This window comes from Vigna unguiculata, chromosome 4, assembly GCF_037176805.1.
Source record: "Vigna unguiculata cultivar grain cowpea cultivar isolate G323 ecotype 2 chromosome 4, ASM3717680v1, whole genome shotgun sequence".
Classification (NCBI taxonomy): Eukaryota; Viridiplantae; Streptophyta; class Magnoliopsida; order Fabales; family Fabaceae; genus Vigna; species Vigna unguiculata.
This window is the reverse complement of record NC_140795.1, coordinates 1,777,755-1,804,488: the sequence shown is the minus strand read 5'-3', so window position 1 is coordinate 1,804,488 and position 26,734 is coordinate 1,777,755. Positions and strand designations below refer to the sequence as shown.

Here is a 26,734-nt window from a genome sequence, read left to right as displayed (position 1 = left end):
ATTGAATCAATATTTTTACTAATAGTATTTTTAAAATTATTTAGAGTTTTTTATGATAAGTGAAAATAGAAGCAGATTATGTATATATGAATGAAGAACTATTCATTTATTTCAAAATAACTAAAATGAATTACTCTTGATGTTAACATTTTATTTTACAGTTTAGAATTAACTATGTTTTTTATTTTTAAATTTGAATGCGAAAATATAATTCATTTCTGTCCCAAATTTTTGATACATTTTTTATCTCAGGTTTTAAAACTAAATAATTATAATTATTTTAATCAAGTGGTATTGAATTTTTTTACTTCAAGATAATTATGATTATTTTAATCGAATGGTATTGAGCTTTTGTTTAGTTCAAGGTCTACATTTGAATTGGATTATATATATCAAGTTGTTTAAATAACTCAAATATTGATGTTCACTTAAAAATATTTAACATAATTAAATTTTTTTTGACTAAATTTATTTATTTTTAACATTTAAGGGGATCAAAGTTTAAAATAAAAATGAATTTTGGTTTCACGTTAAAGTCTAATAAATAAAAATACATTTAATGTTGTATTCTTATAACGTTTCAATGAATTTTATAAGGTCACATTAATAATATTTTTATATAAAAAGAATAATTTATATACTTCAAAAAAAATCTTTCTTTTTCATAATAATAATAATAAAAGTAAATAATGAAATTAATTTAATTGATATATAAACTCTTTTTTTTCTTATCGAGTATTGGGATAACATTATTTTTTATTTAGTTCCTCTCTTGAAAAAAAAAACAAAGTAAAAATTGATATGTTTAGATAACTATTTTTAAAATCGAGATATTTGAGATATATACTTATATACTTATGCAAGGAATAATTTTTTTATGTAAAGAATTCATAATTGAGTATAATTTTTAAGAAAGAAGTATACTCATCAATTAAAACAATTTATTTTATTATTAATTTAACAACAGTTATATTTTGACAATGAAAAAGATGGAAAGATTGTTTCAATAAGTTGTATACAATAATAAAGATGATAGAGAATTGTGATATTTAATAAGATACAATTCATGAGAGGGAGAGAGAAAGAGACATTGTTGTTTTGATATGAAATATTATTGATGTGTATATATGATCATTAATAAGATGGAATATTGAGATTAAGAATAATTACTTTTGTAATAAATGAATCCTACTCATATTTTAGAGAATGAAATTATTAAAATTAGCCAATTAGTTTATCCTATATGCTATAAGTTAACATCTTAAATGGGATGAATTGGAAAATATGTTGATTAGGTAAAAAATGAATAAAAAAATTAATCACATTTATGATAGTAATTGAATTACTAAAAATGAGATGATTTCAAATTTAACATCAAAGTTAAAATGTGAAAATTTTTATATCAAATATATGTCTATTTTCCTTAAAAGGTTTGAGAGATATTAACTTGAAATTGTATAATTTGTTACGATTAATTAAATTATTTAAAATAAATAATGTTAAGTTTCACTTAAAAATAAAATTTTGAAAATATTAATATTTTGAAATTCATGTCTTTCATTTATAAGTTGTCGAGAACTTTATATTATTGTAATTTTTCGTTATTTCTCTTTTGATATTAGTTAGAATCATTTACGAGAGACTATTTTTTTATTTTTTTGTCTAGAAATTACTTCTTCTTTCTTTTCTAGTATCAACTCAAAAAAGTAAAACAGAAAAATTAATTAGATGTAATGCGTCTCCCTTTGCTGTACCCAAATATATTGTTTACCGGATCATGGGTTTTTCGTAGAGTTAAACATTTAATTATGTTAATTTTACTATTTTCTTGTGATTGAAATGGTTAACTTTATATAAATTAATGTCCAAGTAATGTTTCCGTATAAATTTATTCTTTATTATAAATTAAAACAGTTACCATTTCTCAATTATGTTTTGAAAAAAATACAAAAAATAACAATTAAACGATAGTAAACAATTCAAACATTAAATCCATAATGCAACAATAAAGAAATAATCTGAAGAAGTTAAATAAATTGTTAAAAAAAAAAAGTGTACATTAAGATTTCATTTTAATGAGTAAGAGAATAAAACACAAGTTTGATTTAGGTAAGTTATTTTAAAATGTTAATACAATGATTTAGTAAAACAAACTAAAATTTATTAAAATACCTTGTCAAATTCGGATAAACTAATTCCATCAACAATTTGGATTAAATGTTTTGTCAAACTTAATCTACAATTCGTATAATTATTTATACAATTGAAGTAAAAGTCAATTCCAATATCATATTGACCATTTTCTTTTTTTCTTCATTGGAGTTGATAACGGAACCAGTTTACTTACCAGACTTTGAATATTACCTGTACCAATGTTTTTGTTTATCGATAAATTCACGATTACTTATCTAATAAAACTATGAATTAAATATTAATATAGCTTTTTGTGTAAAATTCTCTTGGCAATTCTTTTATTCTTTTTCCATTTCCCAACACAACAATCAACGGTTTTACGCTTCAAAATTAGAAAATAAATCCTAATTTTTTTATTTTGTAAAAAAATTTAATATCTCAAATTCATTTTTAAAGGCTGGGAACAGTTTTGAAAAAAAAATTATAATCCTCAAATATTTTACTTATTACTAAAAAAACACTTTTAATTTATTTTAAGTTCACCTCAAACTTTAGGAATTCTAGATTTAACTAATTAAGTCATAAAAGTTTGTCCTAAAATAAATAAACAGACAAATTAACAAATACCCAAAAATTGAGCGGCGCGGGGGCCCAAAGCCCAGAGTACCGACTCGGCCCAACGATTACAAGGAAGAACCTGTCTCCTTCAAAATTGAACCTGTAAATGTAAAAATTACTCATGGATAATGAAAAAAATTGATAACAATGATACAAATTAATTATTAACCCAGCTAAATCACTGGTTATTGACCAAACAAAACATGAATAAAAGGTATTAAGCTTAAGCTAATATCACTTAATTTAATTAACTTTGCAACACATTCAGATCCGTTTTTCTGATTCCACATTACTCAGCACATAAGAGTTTTCCGGTTAGGCGAATACAAAACCCGAAACCGAGACACGAAAAAGAGAAGAAGAAACTATAACACAATTTCTTCAACCAATTCAGACACTGCACCACAAAATGGAGGCTCCATTAGGTGGATCCGGATCCGGACCCGAGAGGGACAAATCCACCGCTCCTCCATCCTCTTCTCCGATCTCCGTCGTCTCCGCCTTCTGGAAAGGTATCATCGAAACTTCACTTCCACGTTTCGCTGATTCTTCTCATTTCGCTCTTTCCAGTTTCCCATTGATATTCATAGCTTTCTTCTTAGTCTGTGTTTCTGTGTGCGGCAATTGACTTGGCTGTCTCTAATCTATGATGCGTTGCCGCATTGTTTCAATTACTATTGTTTCGGGACTTTATTTTTCTTCTTTTCAGATTTTGAGTTGGAGAAGGAGAAAACAGTATTGGATGAGCAAGGGCTTCGAATTGCGGAGAATCAGGAGAACAGTCAGAAAAATCGACGCAAGCTTGCAGAGAACACTAGAGGTATGAGCAGTTAGTGTTTTCGTTTCTGTTTCCGAATTGTGCTAGAAACGTATTTAGTAGAATTATTATTGATCTTTGTTACGAAATCAGCATTTGATTTAAGCTTCAAAGTTCACAGTTCACCTTGGATAATGTATATTTACATCTTCGGGCATGTTTTCACTAAAATTGGAACAACGGAAGGAGCACTGCTGCACTCTGCTTTTTCATGCTCTGTTTTTTTTTTTTTTCTTTGTCGTTTGTTGAGAAACTACATATTATACTTCTTACAGATTTCAAAAAGGCTTCCCCGGAGGATAAGTTAAGTTTGTTCAGTTCCTTGCTTAAGGGGTACCAGGAAGAGGTTGATAATCTTACTAAGAGAGCCAAGTTTGGAGAAAATGCTTTTCTCAACATCTATCAAAAGCTCTATGAAGCTCCCGATCCTTATCCAGCTCTTGTATCGATTGCTGTGAGTTCTAGGATTTAGCTTACGTTCCTCGTTCTTTTTATTTTTTATTGTGTTCGTATGTGAAAGAACTTGTGTAGTATTACTGGATGAATTGCATATACATTCTTGAGTTAGTTATGTATAATGAGTGTATGATTCTCTGATATAGAGATACTGATGTAATAATGCTTTTTTTAACAATGAGCACTGGTCCTTCCATCTTGGAATGCATGCAACTTTAGCGGTGTTTCCTTGCCATCAAATCTATGCTGAGACAATATTCTGTTTCCAGTATATCTTTTTTGTTCAGCTCATTATTGCTTTAATTAACGCATTATCATATTTTGACTTTCAGAGAGTTTGGCAACCATACTTTCTTAGTTTGTATATTTAAAGATTATCAACTTAGGCCTCCGTCATTAATTTATTATGCAATAACAGATCCATTTTTATTGCTTGCTAACTTGTAGGTACAATGCTTTTGTGCATTGGCACTTATGTTTTATGTGTGAAGGATGTGCATGTTTACGTATGCTTGTTCATGTTCTGATATGTTTTCATTGTACAGGAGCAAGATCTCAAGTTATCTGAACTTGAATCTGAAAACCGGAAAATGAAAGTGGAGCTTGAGGAGTTCAGAACAGAGGCAACTCACTTGAAAAATCAGCAGGCTACAATACGAAGACTTGAGGAGAGAAATAGGCAATTAGAGCAACAGGTTATTAATGCTTCTGATACTGTTGTATATGGTTACGTAATGTAGCAGTTCCTTTCATTTCTAGAGGAGAACAACTGTTGATGCTTTTATTTGTTGCCTCCTGTTCCCAATCTTGTATCAACTGGTGTGTTTTTCAGGATCCTATTTGACCGCCTGTTTTCATTTCTGTTATGAAACAATTCTCCCAAAAGCTTTTAGGTGAAAGCACAACAATGGTTTTTAATATATTAAATCTCTAAATCCTAATCCTTTATCCATGTTCCTTGTCTAATTTAATTTCTTAATAATATAAGGATGAATAAACTAAGGGGTACAGTAACTACAGGTATAGTATTGACTAAAGATTGCTTTACATGTGTTTTATCTAATACTGTATCCTACAACTTTCCTTAAATCTATTGGAAAAGGGGCAAAGTAGGACTTACCAAGTTGCTGATTTTGTACCCTATTTTTCAGTAAAAAGATTTCTCATGAATTTTGCATATATGGTGCAAACAAGTGAATTTGGGATGCATTTGCATGTTTCACGCCGGTTTATTATCTTAACATAACTGAATTCAACTCCCTACCATCAAATTGATAAAGTTCCTTTCAATCTGTTTTGGAGTGCTCTAGATCCCCAATATCTTTAAATTTCAATTACAAATTAAACCTAGTTTTCTTTCATGATTTTTAATTAGTCATTTGAATTTATGTGTATTAGATGGAAGAGAAAGTGAAAGAAATTGTGGAGATTAAACAACGGAGTCTGGCCGAAGAAAACCAGAAAACACTGGAAGTTCTGAAAGAAAGGTATCCTACAATCTTTTCTGCTATGGAGAATTGTTTGTTTGTTCAGTTTAGTACATGCAACAATTGCATTACGGGACCATTGAAAGAAGAGAGGGGAGGTATGGGATCGCACCATGTGTGAGCCAAATAAACACTGGCTCCAAGTACTACTTGTACACATGGCAAGGTGGGAGGAAGAAACAAAATTTGTTAATCGTGTGAAGTATAAGAAGGTCTGACAGGGAAAAGGAGGGGCAAAGAAGGACCTATTGTGACATTGGATGGATGTTAAGGTCTCTTGCATGACCTTGACTTTCTTTTTTTATTCCTTTCTGTGTGTACGTTTTCGTTAGCTTTCAGTTTTCTGTGAGTGAGGGAGAGTCCATGTTTTGTAAGTTCTGTTTATGCTATTTGGAATTATTCCTCTCTTTCTACATTCAAATATGAAATACCTAGGTTCCCATTAGTTTGTCCCTCTTGTTCTGTACAGACTGACTATTACTACTGTATCAGAAGTGTCCTCTGCTTTGATTACCTAGTATGATGATCTCTTTTTTTATGCAGGGAACAAGCACTACAAGACCAGTTGCAGCATGCCAAAGACAGTGTTTCTAATATGCAGAAATTGCATGAAATTGCTCAAAACCAGTTGTTTGAACTCCGTGCCCAATCTGGTAATCTAATAGTTTTCACTGCAATTTTAGTTGTATACTTCACTGGAATCTGTAACATTTGTTCTTTCATTACTTTATAATCTGCGGATTAAGAGTTAAGACCGTGATTCTCCTGATATTATCTAATATTAAGACCATGATTCTCCTGTGTTCTTGAAAACTACAGAGGAAGAGAGGGCAGCTAAGCAATCGGAGGTTACAATTCTAATGGATGAAGTGGAGCGTGCACAAACAACGCTTCTTAGTTTAGAAAGAGAGAAGGTGAAATTTACCATCTTTTATTTCGATAATTTGATTGTGAAGTATGATTTTTTGTATATGTGTTTACCTGTTTGATAAACTTTTTTTCAAATTTTGCTGCTTTCTCTTTATTTGTTTTAGAAGTTATGAAATAGTATGGTGCACTTCCTTGGATCTATCCCGTTTGATCAAATTCTTCAATTTTTGCTGCTTTCTATCTTTTTGTTTTAGAAGGTATGAAATAGTATAGTGCACTTCCTTTAGATCTATTTAATTGTTCTTTTGAAAAAATAGATTTTATAGAGCCTAGTAATAGGTTTTATAGAGCATAGTGGCAGAGTTTGATCTAAGGTGCAAACTTTTCCTAGTGAGATAAGGCTTGAGTTTTTTTTGTATTCTTTTTTTTTTTCACATTAGGTGCTCTGGTGGGTTGTAACTGTTTGTTGCTTTTATCCTTCAAAAAATGTCACTGCTGCAATCAATTCATGCTCCATATACATCTTAATTACATAGCGGGGAGTCTCTTACAAACCCACAATGCAGAATTTAAGTTTAGAATGAAAGGTAGAAATCTCCTTCTTAGGGTTTCCCATTGACAAAGGGGTTCCCTTTTTTTGCTTTCACATCTGAACTATTTTTCTGTTTTTCAATACCAACACTTCTCAATGTTTTCTCCTTTCATTCCCATCCTATTAGTTATGCTAACAAATAAACCAGTTCTGTAACTGATACTTGCTAATATTAACAACTATTACTAATTCCATAACTGGTTAGACTACTTTGCTCTGAATCCCATTCCCTTCAGAGTTCTTCTATACTCAAAAGTGGAACAAGAAAAAATATATTGGTAACCAAGGGAGATGGCGTCTTAACACTAAATCCTTTAACTATTCCCTGTGTTTGGTTATTCAACTATTAATTGATTCTTGTAGGGATCCTGATTGAAATAAGGTCTCTGAATTTGAGGACAGAGGAGCCTCCTAAACTAGAGAAGAGAAGGAATTCTCAGATTATATTCAGCATATCTCATAATATTAGAGTACACAGGTTATATAGTAGTCAATGCCTCATTCTAACAGAATTTATCCTAGCAAGTTGCCAGCTGCATAATATCATAATAATATTCTGGAACCACTGTTATGCTTTTATCCATAATAAACACATTCAGAGCCATGATTCTGTTAGAAGACCCTTTTGGGCCTGCTGGACTGGGCTTCTTCATTCACCATCGTAACAGATTCCAACTCTTATAAGGGTTGGTAGTTGTTGTTATTGTTGAAAGTTCAAAAGAAAATTATTTTCCTTTCTAAAGTTCATTTAATATCCTTTATAATCAACTTTAAATTTCTTTTACAACCTACCCCTCAATATTCTATACTGTTCTGGTCTCGCTAACAGTTTTCTTCCCACCAGGCATAAAGTATTGAATTACTACATTATATTATATGCTAACGCTATCATTGACTGTAAGCTAAATATAATTTGTAATTGTCATGCTAAAGGAACAGTTTTATTTGTTCAGGAATTTCTTGGGTCTTTAATGTAGGGATAGTTATTACTAGCTCATGATCAAATCTTAAAATGACTAAGGCTCTTTGGATATGCAAACTTTGGATGGGAGAGGAAGGAACAGGGGAACAAAAGGATTGGTCCCTTGTTTGGTATCAATTAGGGTAGAGAGGAAGAGAATTGGATGAGTTTCATTGTCTCAATCTGCTGAGTGCTGATGCAATTTTACATTCAATTAGACTTACGGTTTATTCTTGTGATACTTCTTTGTCTATGCAGGGGCTTCTCCGATCTCAGTTACAAACAGCAAATGAAGGTACTGAAACTAAGAATAGGTATGGCAGTCCTCTTTGTTTTCTATTTATTATTCTTTTTTCTAAAATCAATATTATCTGCATTTCAAGTTTCTAACTTCCAAATTGTACATAAACATTATTTTCATTGGTAGCTAAACAAGAACAGAAGTTACAGTTCTATGGATGTGATTTGTACTCTTCTCTAATTAGAATTGGAATTTCACCTTGGTAATATGTATAATTCTTTAATGTAAAGCTTTCCCTACATTTTAACAAGGTGAAGCGCCTAGTGTAATTAAAAAAAATAGCAGCTATTGAACCGTATGTAAGTTTTACCTTAAACAAAAGCAATATGTTGTAAGTACACGATCCATCTTTACTGTCCCTTCTAAGTTCAGTAACATTTCTGCTCTGCATTTTCTCCAAAGATCCTTTGGTCTTCGTTCTTCCAAACATGATTAGTAAAGGCAAACTTAGTTGAAATTGTTCAAATCCATGTTTTCATCAAGAAATCCAGTTTTATTTTTATGATCAATTTGCTATTTCTTGGAACAAAGTGAAAGTTGCAGCTGCTTGTTCCAAAATGAGTAAAATTATCACAATTCTATGAATATGCTAAGCAACAAACCAGAAGTTGTTGGATATATAGCACTGTTTCTGTTACTCTTATGATTCTAATTTGGTATTTTTAGCTTTATGTGTTATTATTTTAATTATTTTGTTCAGGTTTAAAAGCTTGTAAAACAAACCCACTTGATAAAATTCAGAGCAGAGCAAGCGAAGCAAACTGCATTCTTCACCTTTGGTTTTATCTCTTTCTGTTAACAGAAGCGATTACCTGGACACTTCAACCTATTAGTCGTACAAAAAGTTATTCAGTGGGCATAGCTACTTGACTTATTTTCTCTTTCTGTCTATCTGATCCTATATTCATATATGCATACTCACTCATTGATACTGCTCAAATTCTTCTAATTTCTTACCTTTTACACTGGATAACACTCTTCAGATTATTGTTTGTTTTTATTTTTGCAGTGATAGTTTTGACTCAACTAGTGCACTTGAGAATTCTTTAAATGCCAAAGAAAAGCAAATCTCTGAATTGAACTTGGAACTACACAATATTGAAACAACCTTATCTAATGAAAGAGAGGAACACATGAATGATGTCAAGAAACTTACTGCAATGCTCAATGAAAAGGTAATATTATGGTTTGCAAAAGTCTACATCAGATCTACTTAATGATATTTGAATTCATGTTAAGTTAATTGTGGTTTACGAATAAGCACATATTTTGATCCAATATATTGTTTCAAATTGTACAAGTTCCACAGTAAATGCATTTCAGTTGATATATTAGCAATTCCATCTGCATCATTTCATGGCACATAGTTTTGTTCTTTCATGTTCATGAGACTCTGAAACTACTTTTTAACTATTCCAGTCACAAAATTCTCAATTCAAATTGTGGTTTGGCATGTAGGTCTGTGAACTTTCACTTTGATGATGAATATTTCTTTTCCATTATTTGAGATATAAAAATGCAACTTGATAGTGCTCTTCCTTTGTGAAACTTTCTTTGTGTATGATACCGTGATTTACAAGCATTTGTTATGTATATCTAAAGCCATTATCTCGTAGTATGAACAGTTACAATACATGTCTGCTAATTTGAGTCTCTAAATTATTTTTGGAGCTAACTCACTTTTTTATGTCTTTTCATAATGTAGGAGGCTGCTCTTGAGGAGATGAAGAAGGAACTTCAAGCAAGGCCTACAGAAAAAACAGTTGATGATCTGCGAAAGAAAGTGAAAATTTTGCAGGTGGTGTTAGTGTTTCTTGCATTCTCTTATTTATTATTTTGGTTACCTCTTGTAACTTCACTATTTTTATACCTCCTTGTGAGCTATACATGCAGGCAGTGGGATATAATTCAATTGAAGCTGAAGACTGGGAAGTGGCTACAAGTGGGGAAGAGATGAGCAAGATGGAGTTTCTTCTTCTTGATAAGAACCGTAAAATGGAACATGAACTAACACAGTTGAAGGTAAGAATGTGATTTATTTAGCAATGGGATGCCCAGTCTTCCTGCCCCTATAAACAGAGAAAACTTTGCAAAAATTAGGGTGAAATAAATGATCAACTACCATAGCAATGTCCTTTTTTTGAAGAAAACAAGACCAGTTTCAAAAGGATCCTCTGTACTTCCTTCATTTGAGCATTGTTCATGTTAAGGACTCAGTAACACTATCATGTAGAAGGATGTTCTTTAAGATGATAACAAGTGTTCTTGCTGTGCATTTCAAAAACCTTTATTATTCAGATGAAGTTTTACCATTTCAGGTCTCACTTTCTGAGAAAACATCTTTACTGGAAACAGCTGAAGAAAAGATAGCAGAGCTTACGACAAAGGTTAATGAACAACAAAAATTGATACAGAAGTTGGAAGATGACATATTGAAGGTTTTGAATAATTGTCTCTGCCACCACTTTTACATATCCCCCACTTTGATTAGGATATGAATTGCTCTCTTTTTCTGATCTCTATTTGTCTGTATATGCATTTGTAAATTAGGATAATTATTATTTTTATAATGCATTTAATTCTTTTGATACAGGGATATAGTTCCAATTCAAAAGATCGTAAAGGCAACTTCCTTGATGATTGGGATCTTTCAGATGCGGGAGGGGCTGAGGCCTCTGAGGTAGATTCCTCTCTTGTGCTTCCATTCTTTCTGGATTTTATTTCTTTTCAAAGAATAATCTTGAAAGACACTAATGTCATGCATGCAGAAATTGGAAATAGATGCTGCCTCAACCATTAGTTTATTTTAGGCTAACCAAAAGGCTTAATCAGTGATTTGTTGGCTGGAGTGGAATTGAGTGTACTGAACAATGGATAAATTTAATTCTTATTTCAGATGCATCTCTTGGAGATATTAGCAAAATTCATCACAAGCCTTTTCCAACTTATGCTTTTGGGATAGCTAGTTCATGGGGTGGTTGAAATCTTCTTTTACCAGACAATTGATAGATTGATTCTTATAATTCGCATTCTCCCATTCAAACTTAGATGAACATTAGATGTGCTTCAAGTTAGCACGCTTTGAAGGGATGTACACCATTATTTAACTTTTTCTTTACAGCTTAAGCTTTGAGACAGATGGTTTAATGATACAATCTATTTTCTTTGGTTTTTTTAATGATGCATTTAGCTACAAATATTTATTTTTGCAATTAGAAGATTAAGACGTCGGAAAAAATGAAAAATTATTTTGCTGGATAAGTAAGTGGTGATTGATTAATCATACACCCAAATATTCCTCTGTATGTAAGTGCTTTAAAATAATATTTGAAGGACTCTTAAATTGGCTCTTTGTTTATCAGAACACAGACCAAAGGCAAGTATCCTTGGACCAAGATCAGAGCTCAATGCTTAAAGTGATTTGTAATCAAAGAGATCGATTTAGGAACCGCTTGCGAGAGACAGAAGAGGTATGTATATAATTGATATTACCTCATTTATTTTATTTCTTTATATCTAACATTATTTAAACCAAATTTTAGATTATGGATATGGCAGTGTAACAAGTGTTGACCTGGGTGAAATTTTCGCTTTTAATAGGAAATAAGGCAATTGAAGGAGAAGATTGGGATATTAACAGTGGAACTGGAAAAGAGTAAAGCTGATAATGTCAAACTATATGGGAAGATGCGTTATGTTCAAGATTATAATATTGAGAAAGTGGTTTCAAGGGGTTCGAAAAAGGTTTTCTAAACTGCGCTTGCATCATTTTGTTTCTTTCTTCAAGATCGTTTTTTAGCTTTTACCCTGAACTTGAGATTTTTTTGTGATTTTTGTTTAGTATGCTGAAGATATTGAAAGTGGTTTCTCGTCAGATGTTGAATCAAAATACAAGAAGATATATGAGGATGATATAAATCCTTTTGCTGCATTCTCGAAAAAGGTAATCCAGCTTGACTAATGTAATGAAACCCGGCATTTTAAAAGATGGCTCATGCATCATTATTAGTTTGTATTAGTGTCATGGCTTCACTGCCTTAATGAAATACACACATGTTAAAACTCTGATGTCTATATGTCCAAGATAACTAAAAGCCTAAAACCATACAATAAAATCTTTGAATGAATGTTCTATCTATTTTAAGGTTGTGACTGCCATCAAACGTGACTTCTTTATAACTGTTTGTAAAATAGCTTGAGTTTTCAGGTGTAGTATTACTAGTATTAAAAAGTTGTACGTGACTAGCCTTTGGTACAGGGAAGATACCTATTATGTCCTTGATTGAAAATCTAAACTTTGTCGGTTAAACCTGCATTTAAATAGTTGTTGTTGCTTGTTGGATCTATTAAACACTGGATTCTCTATATGCATAGATCTCCGTCTCCCATTTTGAACCTTACCTAGAAAAGGGAGGGCAAATTGGTATTGGATGAAAGAAGTGATTTGGTTAGAAATATGTAAACGTTGCCTTTGTTGTGTTCTATTATCAATTTTATTTAATTTTAATTAACTGCTTCATCTATTTTCATTTAATTAGGAAAGGGATCAAAGATACAAGGAGTTGGGATTCAGGGACCGAATTACACTCAGCAGTGGGCGTTTTCTCCTTGGTAACAAGTATGTCTTAATGCTTCTACAATATTTTTGAAATTATCCAATGCTCCTGTTTTCTTTTGCTTAAATTATTTATTAAACTATTTGATTTCAAAATAATGGAGAAAAAAAATTTCTCAATTCTTCTAATGCATTGACTTGCAAGCTCATAACTCATCATTAATTGTTGGCTTAAATATGTTTCAGCTCTTCAATATATAACCGATTTTTGTTGAGTATCCAATACAATTTTCCTTCAAATTGAATACTTAATCAAAGTTTCTGGTTAAGTCTCTTTCGATTCTTTCATCAGTTCCATGGTCCACGTGACTGTTTAGTTGTCAAACGTGTCACAAGATTTGAGTAAGTTTCTTTTGTCACTTGTATTAACATTTTCCGTCATCGCATAATGAAAAATATATCAATTGTTGTGATAAATAAAATCTTGAGGAATTAAAAGGGAAATTTAGAAATATTTCAAGGAATTGAACCAAATTAATATTTCATCTAAGAACTTAAATCAAAATTCTTAATTTATTAAGAATCCAATTTAAAGGAAAAAAAATTATTGGGTATTCAAGATAAAAATCGGTCGTATGCAGGAAAGCATATTTAAGTCTTAATTTTTTCACCAACCATTAATTTTTGGAGAAGGCTAGCTTTCATGCTTTCGAATCTCCAATTTCTTGCTGGTTCTGTCTGCCGAAAACAATGCCTCTTTCTACTGACCCAAGCAGGGGTGGAGCTATGATGATTGGCTAGAGAGGAGCCATGGCTCCCCCAAGCTTTTCAGAACCACTTATATACCTATATTTTTTATATTAAAATATTAATGAAAAATTGTAACGATTTAATGTTGTTTATTATATATATAAGGTATGTGATCGCGTTACGTATTCTGTTGGTGTCGTATATGGTCTTTTATGTTTACAAGAAAATTTAAATTATATATATATATATATATATATATAATATAATATAAAATTGTAAATTTAATTATTTTGACTCCCTCGAATTTCTGGATCAAGTTCCCCAGCCCAACTGGTTGCACTTTTTAGTTTTTAGGGTTACCCTGGTCAATTCTTGACACAGCCTTTCTTATATGTATGTTATTTTATTGATGTTATAGTCTATTTACCTCAATGGTATTCTTGTCTTGCGCACTTTCTACCAGTGTTCTTATTTCATGGGAATCTGCTAGTTGCAAATAATTTATTCCACTGAGTATACCTAATATTTTTCCGAAGAAAAGTGGTGCTCATTGTCTCTTCACCTTTATTCCTGGTTGTCTCGTATGATGCTGCTTTATTACTCTCTTTTCTACGGTTTCTTGATTATGTAGATAAGAGTTGGTCTAATCGTTATCCTCATGCTGAAACTAAGGAAATTGGTATCTTTAGTTTGGTTATCGTACAAGTTAATTGATAAAAAAATCACTTGCAGGTATGCCCGAGCTTTCGCATTCTTTTATACCATTGGATTGCATGTATTGGTCTTCACCTGTCTCTACCGAATGTCTGCTCTCAGTTATCTTAGGTAAAAATATGTGATGACTAATTTCACTGTTATAACTAACTATCATAGATGGATTTCAGCCACTCTTACCCTTCTCTTTTCCTGCAGCAATGGCCCAGAGGAATTCCTTGTCGGAGAGAAAAACGTTGATCTTCCACGTGGACTGTAACTCAGTTTTCTTCTGCAGTGATCGATTTCTCAAATTGAATGGTGCATGTGGTCGGAATGCAACCTCTTTTCAGTGGTCTTTATTTTTGCAGACAAAACGATAACATATTGTCAATATTCAACTATCAAATGTATTGTACATATGACTGTTGTTTTACTCTATACAATGTTGCAATGAAATAGAGAGGATTTTTTGTTTCTTTTCTTGTACACGACAAAACACTATAAAGTCGTTGTTGACGGGCCCATGAAAGAAGAAGTGTGGACTGAAAATTAGTTCCTTTTCTCAAACTTATGCCTTCAAATTAGTATATAGATTTAACAAATTTATATAAAAAGTCGCTTCAATTATGAGTGCTTAAGTCATTAAATTTTGCAATGCACCGTCACGTGATTTGTTTTGGCGATTTTTTTTTTGTTATGCAACATTGTTTTATTTTAGAAACCTCTTCTCTAGTACTCTAATTATAGAATAAATTATTATGGGATATGCTTTATTGGATTAGTTAATAATTTCTGTAAAATTTTAATTTCAGTTACTTTTATACAAATAAATTTTACCAATTAAATTGTTAAAAACTTCATTAAATAAATTAAATTAAATATATTTTAAATAAATACAACTATTGTTATGATTCCGAAAAAAGATATAGCACGAGTTGAGAGTGGCTGAATTGAATTGGAAACAAACAAGACTGTGTTTTAACATTACCTCAGAACTAAACTCCATTTCATCTTTTTTATTGATAAAAAAATGAAATGACTTATTTTTCTCTTGTTTAAAAAAAAAAAAATCATCTTTGATTGTTAGCTCTGGAAGCCACACTTCAAAGAAAGTTTGTTGTGTTATTTGATGAGAAAGTCCTCCACACGTTAACTGTTCCATTGATTTTATGGTAAGTTCAACTCTTCAATTGAGATTATATCATTCCTTTTTTGACCATATCAGAGAAAATAAAGAAATATTTGCAAGCTTTGTTGTCTTCTTCACCATGATTTTTTTTTCAATGATCATGTGCACACCTTACCTTCACTCTGAAAAAGGAAATAGTCAATTTCCTTCAGAAGAACGTTGGATACATTAGGTTAATTTAAAAGAAATAAAAAAAAAAAAAATTGCCAAATGTATTCTTAAACTTGTTGAAGGTAAAAAGGTTCAATCATGTTCTTTATCAAGACTTGGATGTGTGAACAATCTATTATTGCCCATATCATGTCACTTTCAAATAGTTTCGGGAATAGAACAGAACAACTATGCTCACAGAAAATAATATACTATTCAACAATAGTCTCCTAGTAGTTGGAATTCATCAAATTCTCTTTATGAAGAGAAGTGCTTGATTTTGAAATCAAATTTTAATGAACCCCACTTTTTCCTCTTTGACTTACCCTCCCTTTTTCACACCGCTTTGGATGATCCCAATGCGTAATCAGTGGTCAACATACAAAACTTTTTCCTGTCCCAAGACTTCATAGATTTTGTGTAATGAACCCATGTTATATAAAGTGATTTTTCATCATAAAGTGAACTATAATCTTTAGTTAAAACCGTATCAATCAGTAAGCTCTTGAATGGTTGAGTGGCTGAAAAATATAATTACCCTAAGAGATTTCATCAAAAACAATCATTTAAATTTTTAAGTTACTTTTATAAATTTTTAAGTTACTTTTATAAGGTAGAATTTAAGTTTAATTTAACTTCATAGAAAATCGATAAACAGATTTGAATTCATTTAAATATTATAAATTTATTTTATTTATAATTGATGTAAAATCTTTAAAATAATAAATTTTAAAAAAATAGGTTTTATATGATCTGATAGCATCTTAATAATTAAATTTTAAATATAATTCAATCTTTGTAAAATAAAGTGTGTATCTAATTATATTTTGTAAATTCGTCTTAACAATATAAAATTTTTAACAATAATGGATAAAAATTTCATATTAATAAAAATACAATGTTAAAAGAATAGGAATAAACACATCTTTGTCTTGTAAAACCATTATATATGAGGCTTTATCAATTAGTGGCACAACACGTGCAACATGTAACATGTAACGTGTGTAAAGTATGAGATTTTGGGACTTGCATTGCACTTACTTTATGCAGCATTTGTGGTTGACCAACCTGCATTCAACCATTTTTTTCAATGACATGATTTCATAACTCAAACTCTCTCTTCTTTGCTTTCACTGTGCTTCAACATCCCCAACCACTGCTTTCAATTTTACAAATACAAAATTTTTTTTCTTCCATCCACCCTTTTCTAAGACAATAACATATCAACATGACATTTTCCTAAATATCTCATTTATTTGGTATAAATTATCTATCAATTTCCTCAATAATTCAATTTAAATAATCATTTTTAGTAGAACATCATATCATATTTACTTTATGTAGAAAATTTGAATTCAATACATTACTTCAAACAACAAATACAAGTGTAAAACCAATATTTTATTTTGTTATATTATTTTATAGGGAATATCGAATTACAATGAGTAACTTTTACAAAATGTTATAGGGTTCAATATATTTAATTGATAATGTTTCTTTTTTCAAAACTTAATGTTAAATTGAAAGTTTTTTCCTATGAATTTTATGTAGAAAATTGTGTATTATTAAACAAATTAATTTCTAATCTATGTAGATCAAAATTATCATCTTAGATAAATATTTAATTTGATATTTAACATAAATAATTATAATGCTATGAAATTATCCGTATTTTATACGTTTATCATACTTTTAATTAAAGTCAACAAATAAATACAAATTATCATTATCATAAATAAAAATAGTAATGAGTAATATTGGTAAATACTTTGGTAGAAATAGAAAATAGGGAAATATAAGAGTGGATTCCAGCTGTTTAAAGTAGACAGAACCAAACCTATTTACTGCTACCATCCATGCATTATTTGGCCTACAATCACGGACCCTCTGCCCCACTTTTTAATGTTCACCCTTTGCAAATAGGTATGCTACCCTTCTTCTCTTCCCTTAACCTTCACAATAATAATAGGTTTATTTATATTATATTCATTAGGAAAAGATTATAAGATTATGCATGCATGATTTCACCTCGATCTACATAAAAGCTGATACAAATTCTTTTTGTAAACCTTAAATATGTCCTAAAATAAATAAGGAGAAAAAATTAAAAAAAAGATCAAAGAGACAAACATCCTTAAATCTCCTTCATTATCCAAATAAAATAAGAAAAACATAACAAGTTAAGTTCTCACATCACTGTCACATTTTGTATGCCATGTGCCCTACATGCAAAGCCTTTAACCAACACAACAGAGTACAGAACAGAGGAAAAACATGAACATTGACCTAAGACTCCAAACTCAAAAACCAGAACAAAAGAGTGAAGAGAGAAAAAAAAAAAAAAAAGCTAAGAACTTCATCAATCTTACAAACAACCCATGTAATGGAATGGAGTATTCATTCTCATTAAATTAAAAACAGCTACTTTTGGATCCACACAATCCAATTAATAATACAAACCTACCATCACTATATATATCATCTATTATTCATGTTATTTTTTTTTTTTCATAACATTAATAACAATAAGGATAAAGTGGTAAATTACACGATCTAGCACTTGTTGGAAGAGAATCCGACTAAAGAGTTCGCTAGATCGAAACTGACACGTGTCCCTTGCTGCTGCACGTTCCCTATGATCGACAGAGACGACGACGTTGGCGCAAACGCGAAACAGTAAGTTCCGGCGCCGTCCACCGGAATCAGATAATTCTTCGCCGGAAGCGCCCATATCTTGTCGCCGGAGAAGTGAAGCGACACCGTCGGCACGCGCACAGACTGCAGGGACGACAGGTCGTAGCAAGTGTCGAACAGCGCAACGCCCTCCGCGGGACGCAGGTTCTGGGTCATCCTCTTGAATGCGTCGCGCACGGCATTGTAGGCCCGGGTCTGCAACCGAGTTATGGCGGTACCGGAATCGACGATCACCCCGCCGACGCCGGACTGGTCGACGGCGAAAGTGTCCGGTGGGATGGAGACCATCTCGCCGCCGACGCTAAATCCGGTGAGTTCCACGTAGTAGAACGTGTTCACTTGGCGGTTCTTCAGCAACGGCGCGGTGACCGAGTCACTGGGTCGAGGCGAGTTGAACTCAAGAGTGGACGATGTACCCGAGTCGCGGTCCACTAAACAGTACGAAAACGACGCCGCTTTGATTTGCGAGGTTAATGACAACGGCCCACCACCGAGACCGAGAAGCCCCGCAGCCCCGACGAACAGCCCCTCGTTATCGTGGCCGCACCCGAGCGCGACCCGATTAACGGACCCGGACCCGCCGAACGACACCGTTTCGGTGACGTACTCGCCTACGGTGAACGACCCGTCTCCGTAGGAAACTTGGTATTCGCATCTACCGTTTTTGCACGCCGACATTTCAAGGTCCTGGCACTGCTGCGCGTCGCAGGTTAATGGGTAGTACGAGGAGGAGGATGTCGGGTCGAAAACCGGGTCGGACTGTTGGTAACAATCTGAGCAGGGTTTGCATTGGAGCCAGTTCACGTCGGAGCCTGTGTCGAGCACCATGTAGAAGGGCTTTGCGGGCTGGCCGACGCCGACGCGTGAGAAGTACTCGCCGCTTCCCTGGGAGGTGCCGGAGGAGACAGGCGTGGAGAGGTCTTCGAGGCGGACCTCCGTCTGGGTAGGGAAAAGGTCCGATCTTTTGACGCCATAGAGTGCGAGCTGAAGCCTGGTCTCGAGCGAGTTGACTCGTGCCGAGTCGCGGGCGAGTCGGGCCAAAACTAGGGTTTTGTAATCTGGGTGTTGCTCATTGACGAGGGTTTCCCTTGAGTGGAGCTGAACGGAGAAGAAAGACGAAGATGGTGAAGTGGGGTGGTGTTGCTGAGTTAAAGCTTGTTGTTGCAGAGCATTTTGGGGTTTGAAGGAGAGGATTTGATGGGCTTGGTGAAGGGAAGAAGAGATATTGAGAATGGTGGTGTGTGAAGGAGTAGTGATGGTGCGAGAAGAGGTGAGAGAGAGGATTGTGAAAATGGTGAAAAGTGAGAGAAGAAAATTTGCCATTGTTTAAAGAGAAAAAAGGTGTGAGAGTGAGTGAGGAGTGTGGAGGAAGAGAGGGTGATTGGATTGGCTTTATTGGAGTGAGAGAAGGAGAAGAAGGCACGGAGAAAGAGGTGCTTGCATTTCATTTCATTCATTGATTTTGTTGGTTGGTGGATGGGAAATTAAATTGGGAAAAAGAGTTTGGTAATGCATCTTATGCATTATTATTATTATTATTATACTTGTAAACTGTAAATAGACAGGTAGATTTCTAATATCTCATTTTTGTCTTTATGTGCATGCACAAGGTTCAGGTTTACTCTTATTTATTTTCTATATATATAACTAAAATCCCACATACAAGAAAAAAAATAACTCAATAAAGAAAAGTTTAAAAAAGTATCAGTGGATTGAACATGTTTTTAAAAAAGATTAAAAACTGTGTCAGAAACATAGTTAGGAGATATATCGGTAAAGGGTAAGTTGAGAGTAAACAAAGAATAATATGTTAATATATGTACCATTGAGAAGTAAAATCAGTAATTAAATTATATTTGTTGGCAAGTTGCAAAATGACTTTAATATTTCTTGTTTAATTGATATTAGCATCGATAAATTATAGTTTAACAAGAATGTCGAGAATAACTTTAAATAAATTATATTGTCAATATAACTTCTTATTAACCCTTCTTGGTAACACGTGCGTTACAAAAGGAATTGTTTAATATAATGTATTTCATCAGATGGGGTAATCCTTTACATAATTTCAGTATCATTATCCACTCCAATGCTCTCAAACTAAAACTAGGGAAGTTTGTTAGTTAATATATACCTATTGTATTTTTTTGATTAGTTTTTATGTTGTTTATTTTAGGAAAAAAGATGGTTATAGTTTAGCTTGCGTTCAGGGAAATATAATTGGTGAGGAAAATGAGACGCAATGCCAGTGTCTTTAAATGTTTTTATCAAAGTCCTTCAACGAACCAATTTTATTTTATCTAAGGGTAATAAACTCAATCGAACACGATTTTAAGTGTATAGAGTATAGTAGGCTAGAGTGAGTTGTCTTGCATAGCACATTAATGTTAACATAGTAACTACCAGGGATGTTCAAACACAATAGTTGCAATTGTGAAAGGTATTTGAGCTAAGAAAATTAGAGAACAGAGAAATGATAACAACGTTAATATTTCACTAGGTGGTTTCTGCATGTGTGTACAAGAATAGGACATTGTTTGATTTTTGTTTCAGATTGTTTCTGGCCCAATATGCTTGAATGCGCTACTTTAGCCCAAAAATCTGATCAGCCCAAGTCATATTATGAATCAAACAAGGTTGATCAAGTCAAACTGCATAGATACAAAATTTCTAAGACAAGTTCTTCAACAGTAAACAAAGCTTTGATCCAAGTAGAGTTGTCGTGTCAATGTTCCAAGAAACATTGATTTATAGGAAGTGTTAGAAATTCAAGTGTGAGTCTAAGTCCTATATTGGATAAAAATGATAAAGTAGAGCAATATATAAGAATAAAGATCCATAAACCCATTGCTTTAAAGTTTTCGATTAAGAGTGATATCAATACCTTATGTGGTTCGGCTTAGCTTTCATTGGTATTAGTTTTCACCGGTGAAACCCTTGGCCAAACATAGGACCGGTAACCTGAAGATCGAAACACCCAAAAGATCTAGGAAGAGTGTCCGACCGGTCATGTAGAAGCAATTGTAGTATCTAGAAGACACCAAATTTATGTATACCTCAAATTTGTCTTGGTTGTTGAGGTTGTTGTATCGGTCATAAAAGCATGTCAGTGTCATTGCTATTCTTGCTTCCTAGATTTTCTTTTATCTAGCTATGATTATATTTTCACTTTTTCTAGATTGCAACTAACCTGGATAACTTTGGAAGCAGCCAATGTTGTGCTGATGAATATATCAGCAATATCTGTTTGTTTTTAATGCTGCAAACTAGAACATTTAAAATGCTTTTCAAGACACCAACAAACACTGCTATAGTTAAAGCTCATTCCCTGTGATATTTATTCTTTTAGGTATGAAGCATTCTAGATAACCAATTGGTGCTTCAACTTTTACTTGAGTTTCAACCAACCATCTGAATCCAAATTTTATGTTATGTTCTGAATATTGCTTATATCAGAGTCTTGCTTCGGTGAAGGTGGAAATGTAGGGAGTGATGATATAGTATAAGGCTTTAAATCTAACCCATTGGTAGCAATTTATGTCTTGTATTAAGTACAAAGTAGCTGCTACCATCCCTTTCCTTAGCTAGTCATTACTTTTCTATACAAACATCATTAATGGTCGGAATTGGAAAGAAGAACATTATGGAACTGAGTAATTTGTAAGATATGATATGATTTGTGACCCAACCAAGAAAGTACTAGGCCAAAATAAGCACATGCCAATGATCTGTTTTTCTATCAGCAACCACCACCATCAGCTGGCTCAATTGAGCTCAAAAGGCCGTTTCCTCTCAGTTGCATGCAGTGGTCTTCAGCATCCACCTGAGCACATGTGATCACCACTGCTAATCCATTATGATGTGCCTCCTGCATGATGTTAACTGCATTATCAATTGTCATTCCAGGTATCACCTTCATCAACACTTGCACAACATATTCTCTCTTGTTGAAGTTGTCATTGTGCAGCAAAACTCGAAATGGTGGAGATGTTTTCCGAGATTTCCTGGTAGAAAAACATGTGATCAAAGATTTCATCATTCCCTTTTGGTTTCAAACATTTGATGAAATGAGACAGGAACAAACAAGAAAGATAAGAGTGAGCACTGGCAGAAAGATTGAATGCGTTTCCAGAAAATGGATTACTTGTCTATTTAGTTTGAACCACCCATTGAAATTGAAAGTTGAATTGTTATCAGTGAAATAACCATAACTAATATGGCAGACAACTAAAGAAACCTTGAACAAAGATATCAACATAATTTGGACATTTGCTATTGACACAACTTTGGCATTTCATCTTCCACCAAGATCAGTTCCAGAAATCAAACATTAGTATTGATGTGATATGCAGTAATGCTTTCATTTCATCAGTGGTTTTCAGTTCTTGCTGTAGTAGTTTAGCTAAACTGAAAGATAGTTATGGAATTTAAAATCTACTCCATACTCCCAGTAACAGTAGGAAATTAAGGGTCCAAATTTGTACTTCAGAGGCAGCATCTATAGTTTTTCAAATTGTTTAAATATTATTAGAAAGTAATGTAAATTCTAAAACAAAATCAAATGAAAACAAGAAGATATAGACTAGAAATGAGAAAAAGTCACAAAACAGAGGAAAAACATTTTCTCTGTGGCATCTAGCTAGATAAACTGATTCCAAAATATAATAATTTGTGTTGAGTGTTGACAGTGGAAATTTCTGACCTTGAACTAGGAGTTACAGTTTCCTAATTACACTACACCAAAATCCCCTTTCTGTTCTTACAATATATTTGAATGCATCATAACAGGGGCTTCAACATAACAACACAACTCAGCTAAAGGCTTAATCTATCACAGAAGGCTAAGGCAAGGGTTCTACCATTTTAAGAAACCAAACTAATACTTGGTAACACTTGTAAGAAAACTTATCCAGACATACACACGAATTTTCAACACGTCTCTTCAATTCTTCAGCATAATCATACAGTGATAAAATAAAATCCTCTCAACTGTGCTTACTGTTCCAGATGTTGGTATTACCTTACATCAAATTCAGATTCCCTTCCAGGTGTTGTAGTCTCTATGGTTGGCTTCTCAACCAACCCTCCACCTTTTCCCAATATTCCAGTGGCTGCCATTGTCATTACAACAGTACGATCTTTGCAATATTTCAGAGCAAAATTTTTATCTCCTGCGATTACAAAAAGTAATGAACCCTTCTATAATTTTGGAAAATATGTCAGAAATATAAACAAACAGTTACAGTGCAATATGCTGATGAAAAAAGAAAAATGGAACATAGTTAGAAAATGGACATGCTATAGTACCAGGATTTACTGCATTGAATACTTGGTTAGGTGAAAGAGCAAGTGCAGTGCTTAATGCAGCTTCCATTGCTGCTCTTTGAGTTTCTTTGTTGACACTTAGCAAATAGCTCCTGTAACAATAGGAGGGTAGCAAGAATGTGAGATAATTAATCCAATGTTGTCTTTGTCGTTACCTCACTGATTTTTTTGGGTGTGTGAAAGAGATGCAGAGGGTATAAAAAATTGGTCAAGAGAATTTTGTAAGGTGCAAACTCAATTTGATTTTACAAGCTAATATGGTGACACGTGTAGATCCCAATTTTTTGAGGTTTTTGTGCCTTTGTGATAATGGAGGATTGAAACGGACATGAAATTTTGGTAAAATGCTGAAAGCCACAAACTAAAATGGTGAAGTTAGCTTGAATTGTATGGCTGAAGAATTTACTCAGAAAATTGAAGTTTGTGTCACAATTAATAGAGCATACATTGTAATTGCCACAAAAATCAATTACTTTGTTAGCCAAATCTTCCCTTTACGAATGTGGTCATCATGAATTCAATACCTAACTTTTTTAGGTTTTTGCATTCACATTCCCATTCTGAAGAGTCATAATCTATTATAATTTAACAGTAAGTCCTTATGATAGCAAGAATATGTTGAAAACTTTGTCTTATAACTTCTAGTAAAATATAAATAAAAAATTTTAAAGTTCAGATTTTTTTATTGATTTTTTTATTGTTATCAGTTGAATATTAAAAATACACTGTTTTGGTATTTTAAATATTTTTTAAATATATTTTAAAACATCAAAATAATAATTAATCAGTGTATTATAAAAATACAGTAGAAAAATAACACAATAGTATAAAATCAAAATTCGAAATTTTATCTTCCAAGCAAAATAATTTTTTAATGTGGTAGATTTAAATCTCTGTTTACCATTATGAGACTAATTTTGGACTAAATACACCATTCAATGAACTATCATTTTTCAACATTAAGAGAAGGTAAAATTGTGTTATTTAATGTTATTAGTATACTTTGAAAAAGCTTTTTAAAAGAGATACTATACAATTTTAATCTACCAGAAGTTCTTTTAAGATAAAACTTTGAAATATTACAATGTCTTTTTTACTTTGGAGTCAAGATTAATAACAATTCATATATATTCTCCTTTTTTAACTTATTCAAATGACTTATAAGAATAAAAAAAAAACTATAATAACATTAAATTTTAAAATAGACACTTGAATATGGTATTTGCTTTAACGATTATTATCAGAAACTTGAATTTAAAATATTAAAGTCCTTGTGAGAACAAAACGAAGGATTCAATGTTACTTTTACCTTTTAGCTCTTTATCTCTCCTTTTTTTTTTTTTCTTCTAAAATATAAATTGGAATTTGTTTATTTTTACTTAAATATACATCTAGATATTTAAATTTTTTACCTCTATATTTTAAATTTGATATTTTAATCTACTGGATTTGAAAACAAAAATCGTCTTAATCTCTTTAATTAAATAATATTATAAATTTCGCTTGTTTGATTAATAAATTATAAGTTATTTACATAATAATTTATTTAAATTTTACATTTGATTCTTAAATTTTATAACAAATAGATAAAAAAAAATTAATAGAAATATTAACTTAATTGCCTTTTTAATTACATAGACGTAGAAATAATTTATTTTTTGAAGAATAAAAACAAAACTTATCCTTAAATGAAGAAACTAAAAACAATCAATTGTTTATTAGTCAGAATATCCATGATAATTATTATTGAAAAAAATATTAAAATTACAGTATACCTTTTTTTTCTTTCTAATTTCACACAGTTAACTTAAAAATTGTGTAATATAGGTTATATTAGGTAAGACAAAGTCAATCTGTGCTAGCTTGAATGAAGTATTAATGATACCACCAACCTATAGCCACATTAAACTCTAATTGCTAACCCTAATATTGGAGGCTAACATGAATTCTTAATTTTACTTTTCATATATACATCTATCATTTTTATGGTATGTTTAGGTGAATTAGGAGTTATTTTAAATCTAACTTAATTATACAAAACTAATTTGTAAATACATTTTTTACTAATTTATATATCGTTAACATTATTTATAATTGATGAAAGATTTTTGATACATCCTTATGTTGAGATAAATACATTTCAAACGACATGTGAATAAACATTAATAGATGATTTGATAAAAGGTAAAACAATATACTAAACAAAAAATAAATTTCGTTAGAATAAACTCTAATACATGACTATTACACATGTTAAGAAGTGAATTTTAAATTTAATTCAATCTTACAAAATTCATTTGTAGATTAAGATTTACACGCACTTATATATTATAAATTGATATGATTTTTGAATGTCGATGAATAGATTAAAATAAATAAATAAGAAAAAAATTGAATTTAGAATTCATTAAACAAACAATTTCTAAAAGTCAAATTTTTTAATTTTTATTTCCTACCAAACAGAAGAAAAGAAAAACATTAACTACAATTTTCCTTTTGACGCAGTTTTTATAACAACTTTGTTAGACTTAAATTTTTTAATATTCCCAAAACTAAAATTTTTCATGTAATGGAGTATTATTATTTGACGCTATAATCCAACATACTTGGGTCAATTGAGTATAAGCAACAAACTCTTTTTCTTTATTGTTGATTCAAGACTCCGTCCATTGATCCATCTTTTCAGAATTTCCCATCATATGAATCACGTAATGAAAACGTTTATTTTGTGCTAAGTTCTTCATCAAACATATGATTAATGTTTGGTTTGGTAAAAGGAAATTAAACGTAACTTCAGGACTAACTAACACCACTTAACGGAGTGCGAAATTGACTCTATTTTTTATTTTTAGATTTAGTTCCGTCCATTAAAAGTATTTGCTTATTCACTTTTGTTTAATATTAAGGAATAAATAAATGTGTGAACTATAACATAAAAAAATGAAGTTACATAGTAAAGTGGAGCTTCGACGACAACAATAGTAAATGCTTGATTTTAGGTAGATCTTGTCGAAAATGCTTTGCTCCTTTCAATGAGCTCAAATTTATTATAATTTAAAAATTTTGACTTATCTTGTCTCATTATGAATTTATCTCCTAATTTAATAGAGAGCATGAGTAAGATAGGATACAATAAAATT

At 31.8% G+C, this 26,734-nt stretch overlaps 3 protein-coding genes across 3 annotated transcripts; 1 reads left to right on the top strand and 2 right to left on the bottom strand.

Annotated features, from left to right (window-relative positions):
- The first annotated feature begins 2,991 nt into the window (after positions 1–2,991).
- On the top strand, positions 2,992–14,722 carry LOC114182207 (protein CASP). Its single transcript, XM_028069022.2, has 19 exons — positions 2,992–3,263; positions 3,461–3,571; positions 3,844–4,022; positions 4,570–4,719; positions 5,423–5,511; positions 6,055–6,164; positions 6,331–6,425; positions 8,193–8,248; positions 9,245–9,410; positions 9,941–10,033; positions 10,129–10,257; positions 10,554–10,673; positions 10,829–10,915; positions 11,598–11,705; positions 11,836–11,979; positions 12,077–12,178; positions 12,774–12,853; positions 14,273–14,365; positions 14,453–14,722. Exons 1-19 carry the CDS (start codon positions 3,161–3,163, stop codon positions 14,511–14,513), a joined length of 2,076 nt encoding a protein of 691 aa, XP_027924823.1. The 5' UTR covers positions 2,992–3,160; the 3' UTR covers positions 14,514–14,722.
- A 3,218-nt stretch (positions 14,723–17,940) lies between these two features.
- On the bottom strand, positions 17,941–19,700 carry LOC114182375 (protein ASPARTIC PROTEASE IN GUARD CELL 1-like). The gene has a single exon (XM_028069244.2). It carries the CDS (start codon positions 19,590–19,592, stop codon positions 18,129–18,131), a length of 1,464 nt encoding a protein of 487 aa, XP_027925045.1. The 5' UTR covers positions 19,593–19,700; the 3' UTR covers positions 17,941–18,128.
- Positions 19,701–21,778: 2,078 nt separating this feature from the next.
- LOC114181545 (ATP-dependent Clp protease adapter protein CLPS1, chloroplastic-like) lies at positions 21,779–23,767 on the bottom strand. Its single transcript, XM_028068021.2, has 3 exons — positions 23,577–23,767; positions 23,290–23,440; positions 21,779–22,273 (listed from the first exon to the last, which is right to left on the bottom strand). Exons 1-3 carry the CDS (start codon positions 23,641–23,643, stop codon positions 22,009–22,011), a joined length of 483 nt encoding a protein of 160 aa, XP_027923822.1. The 5' UTR covers positions 23,644–23,767; the 3' UTR covers positions 21,779–22,008.
- Between the last annotated feature and the right edge of the window lie 2,967 nt (positions 23,768–26,734).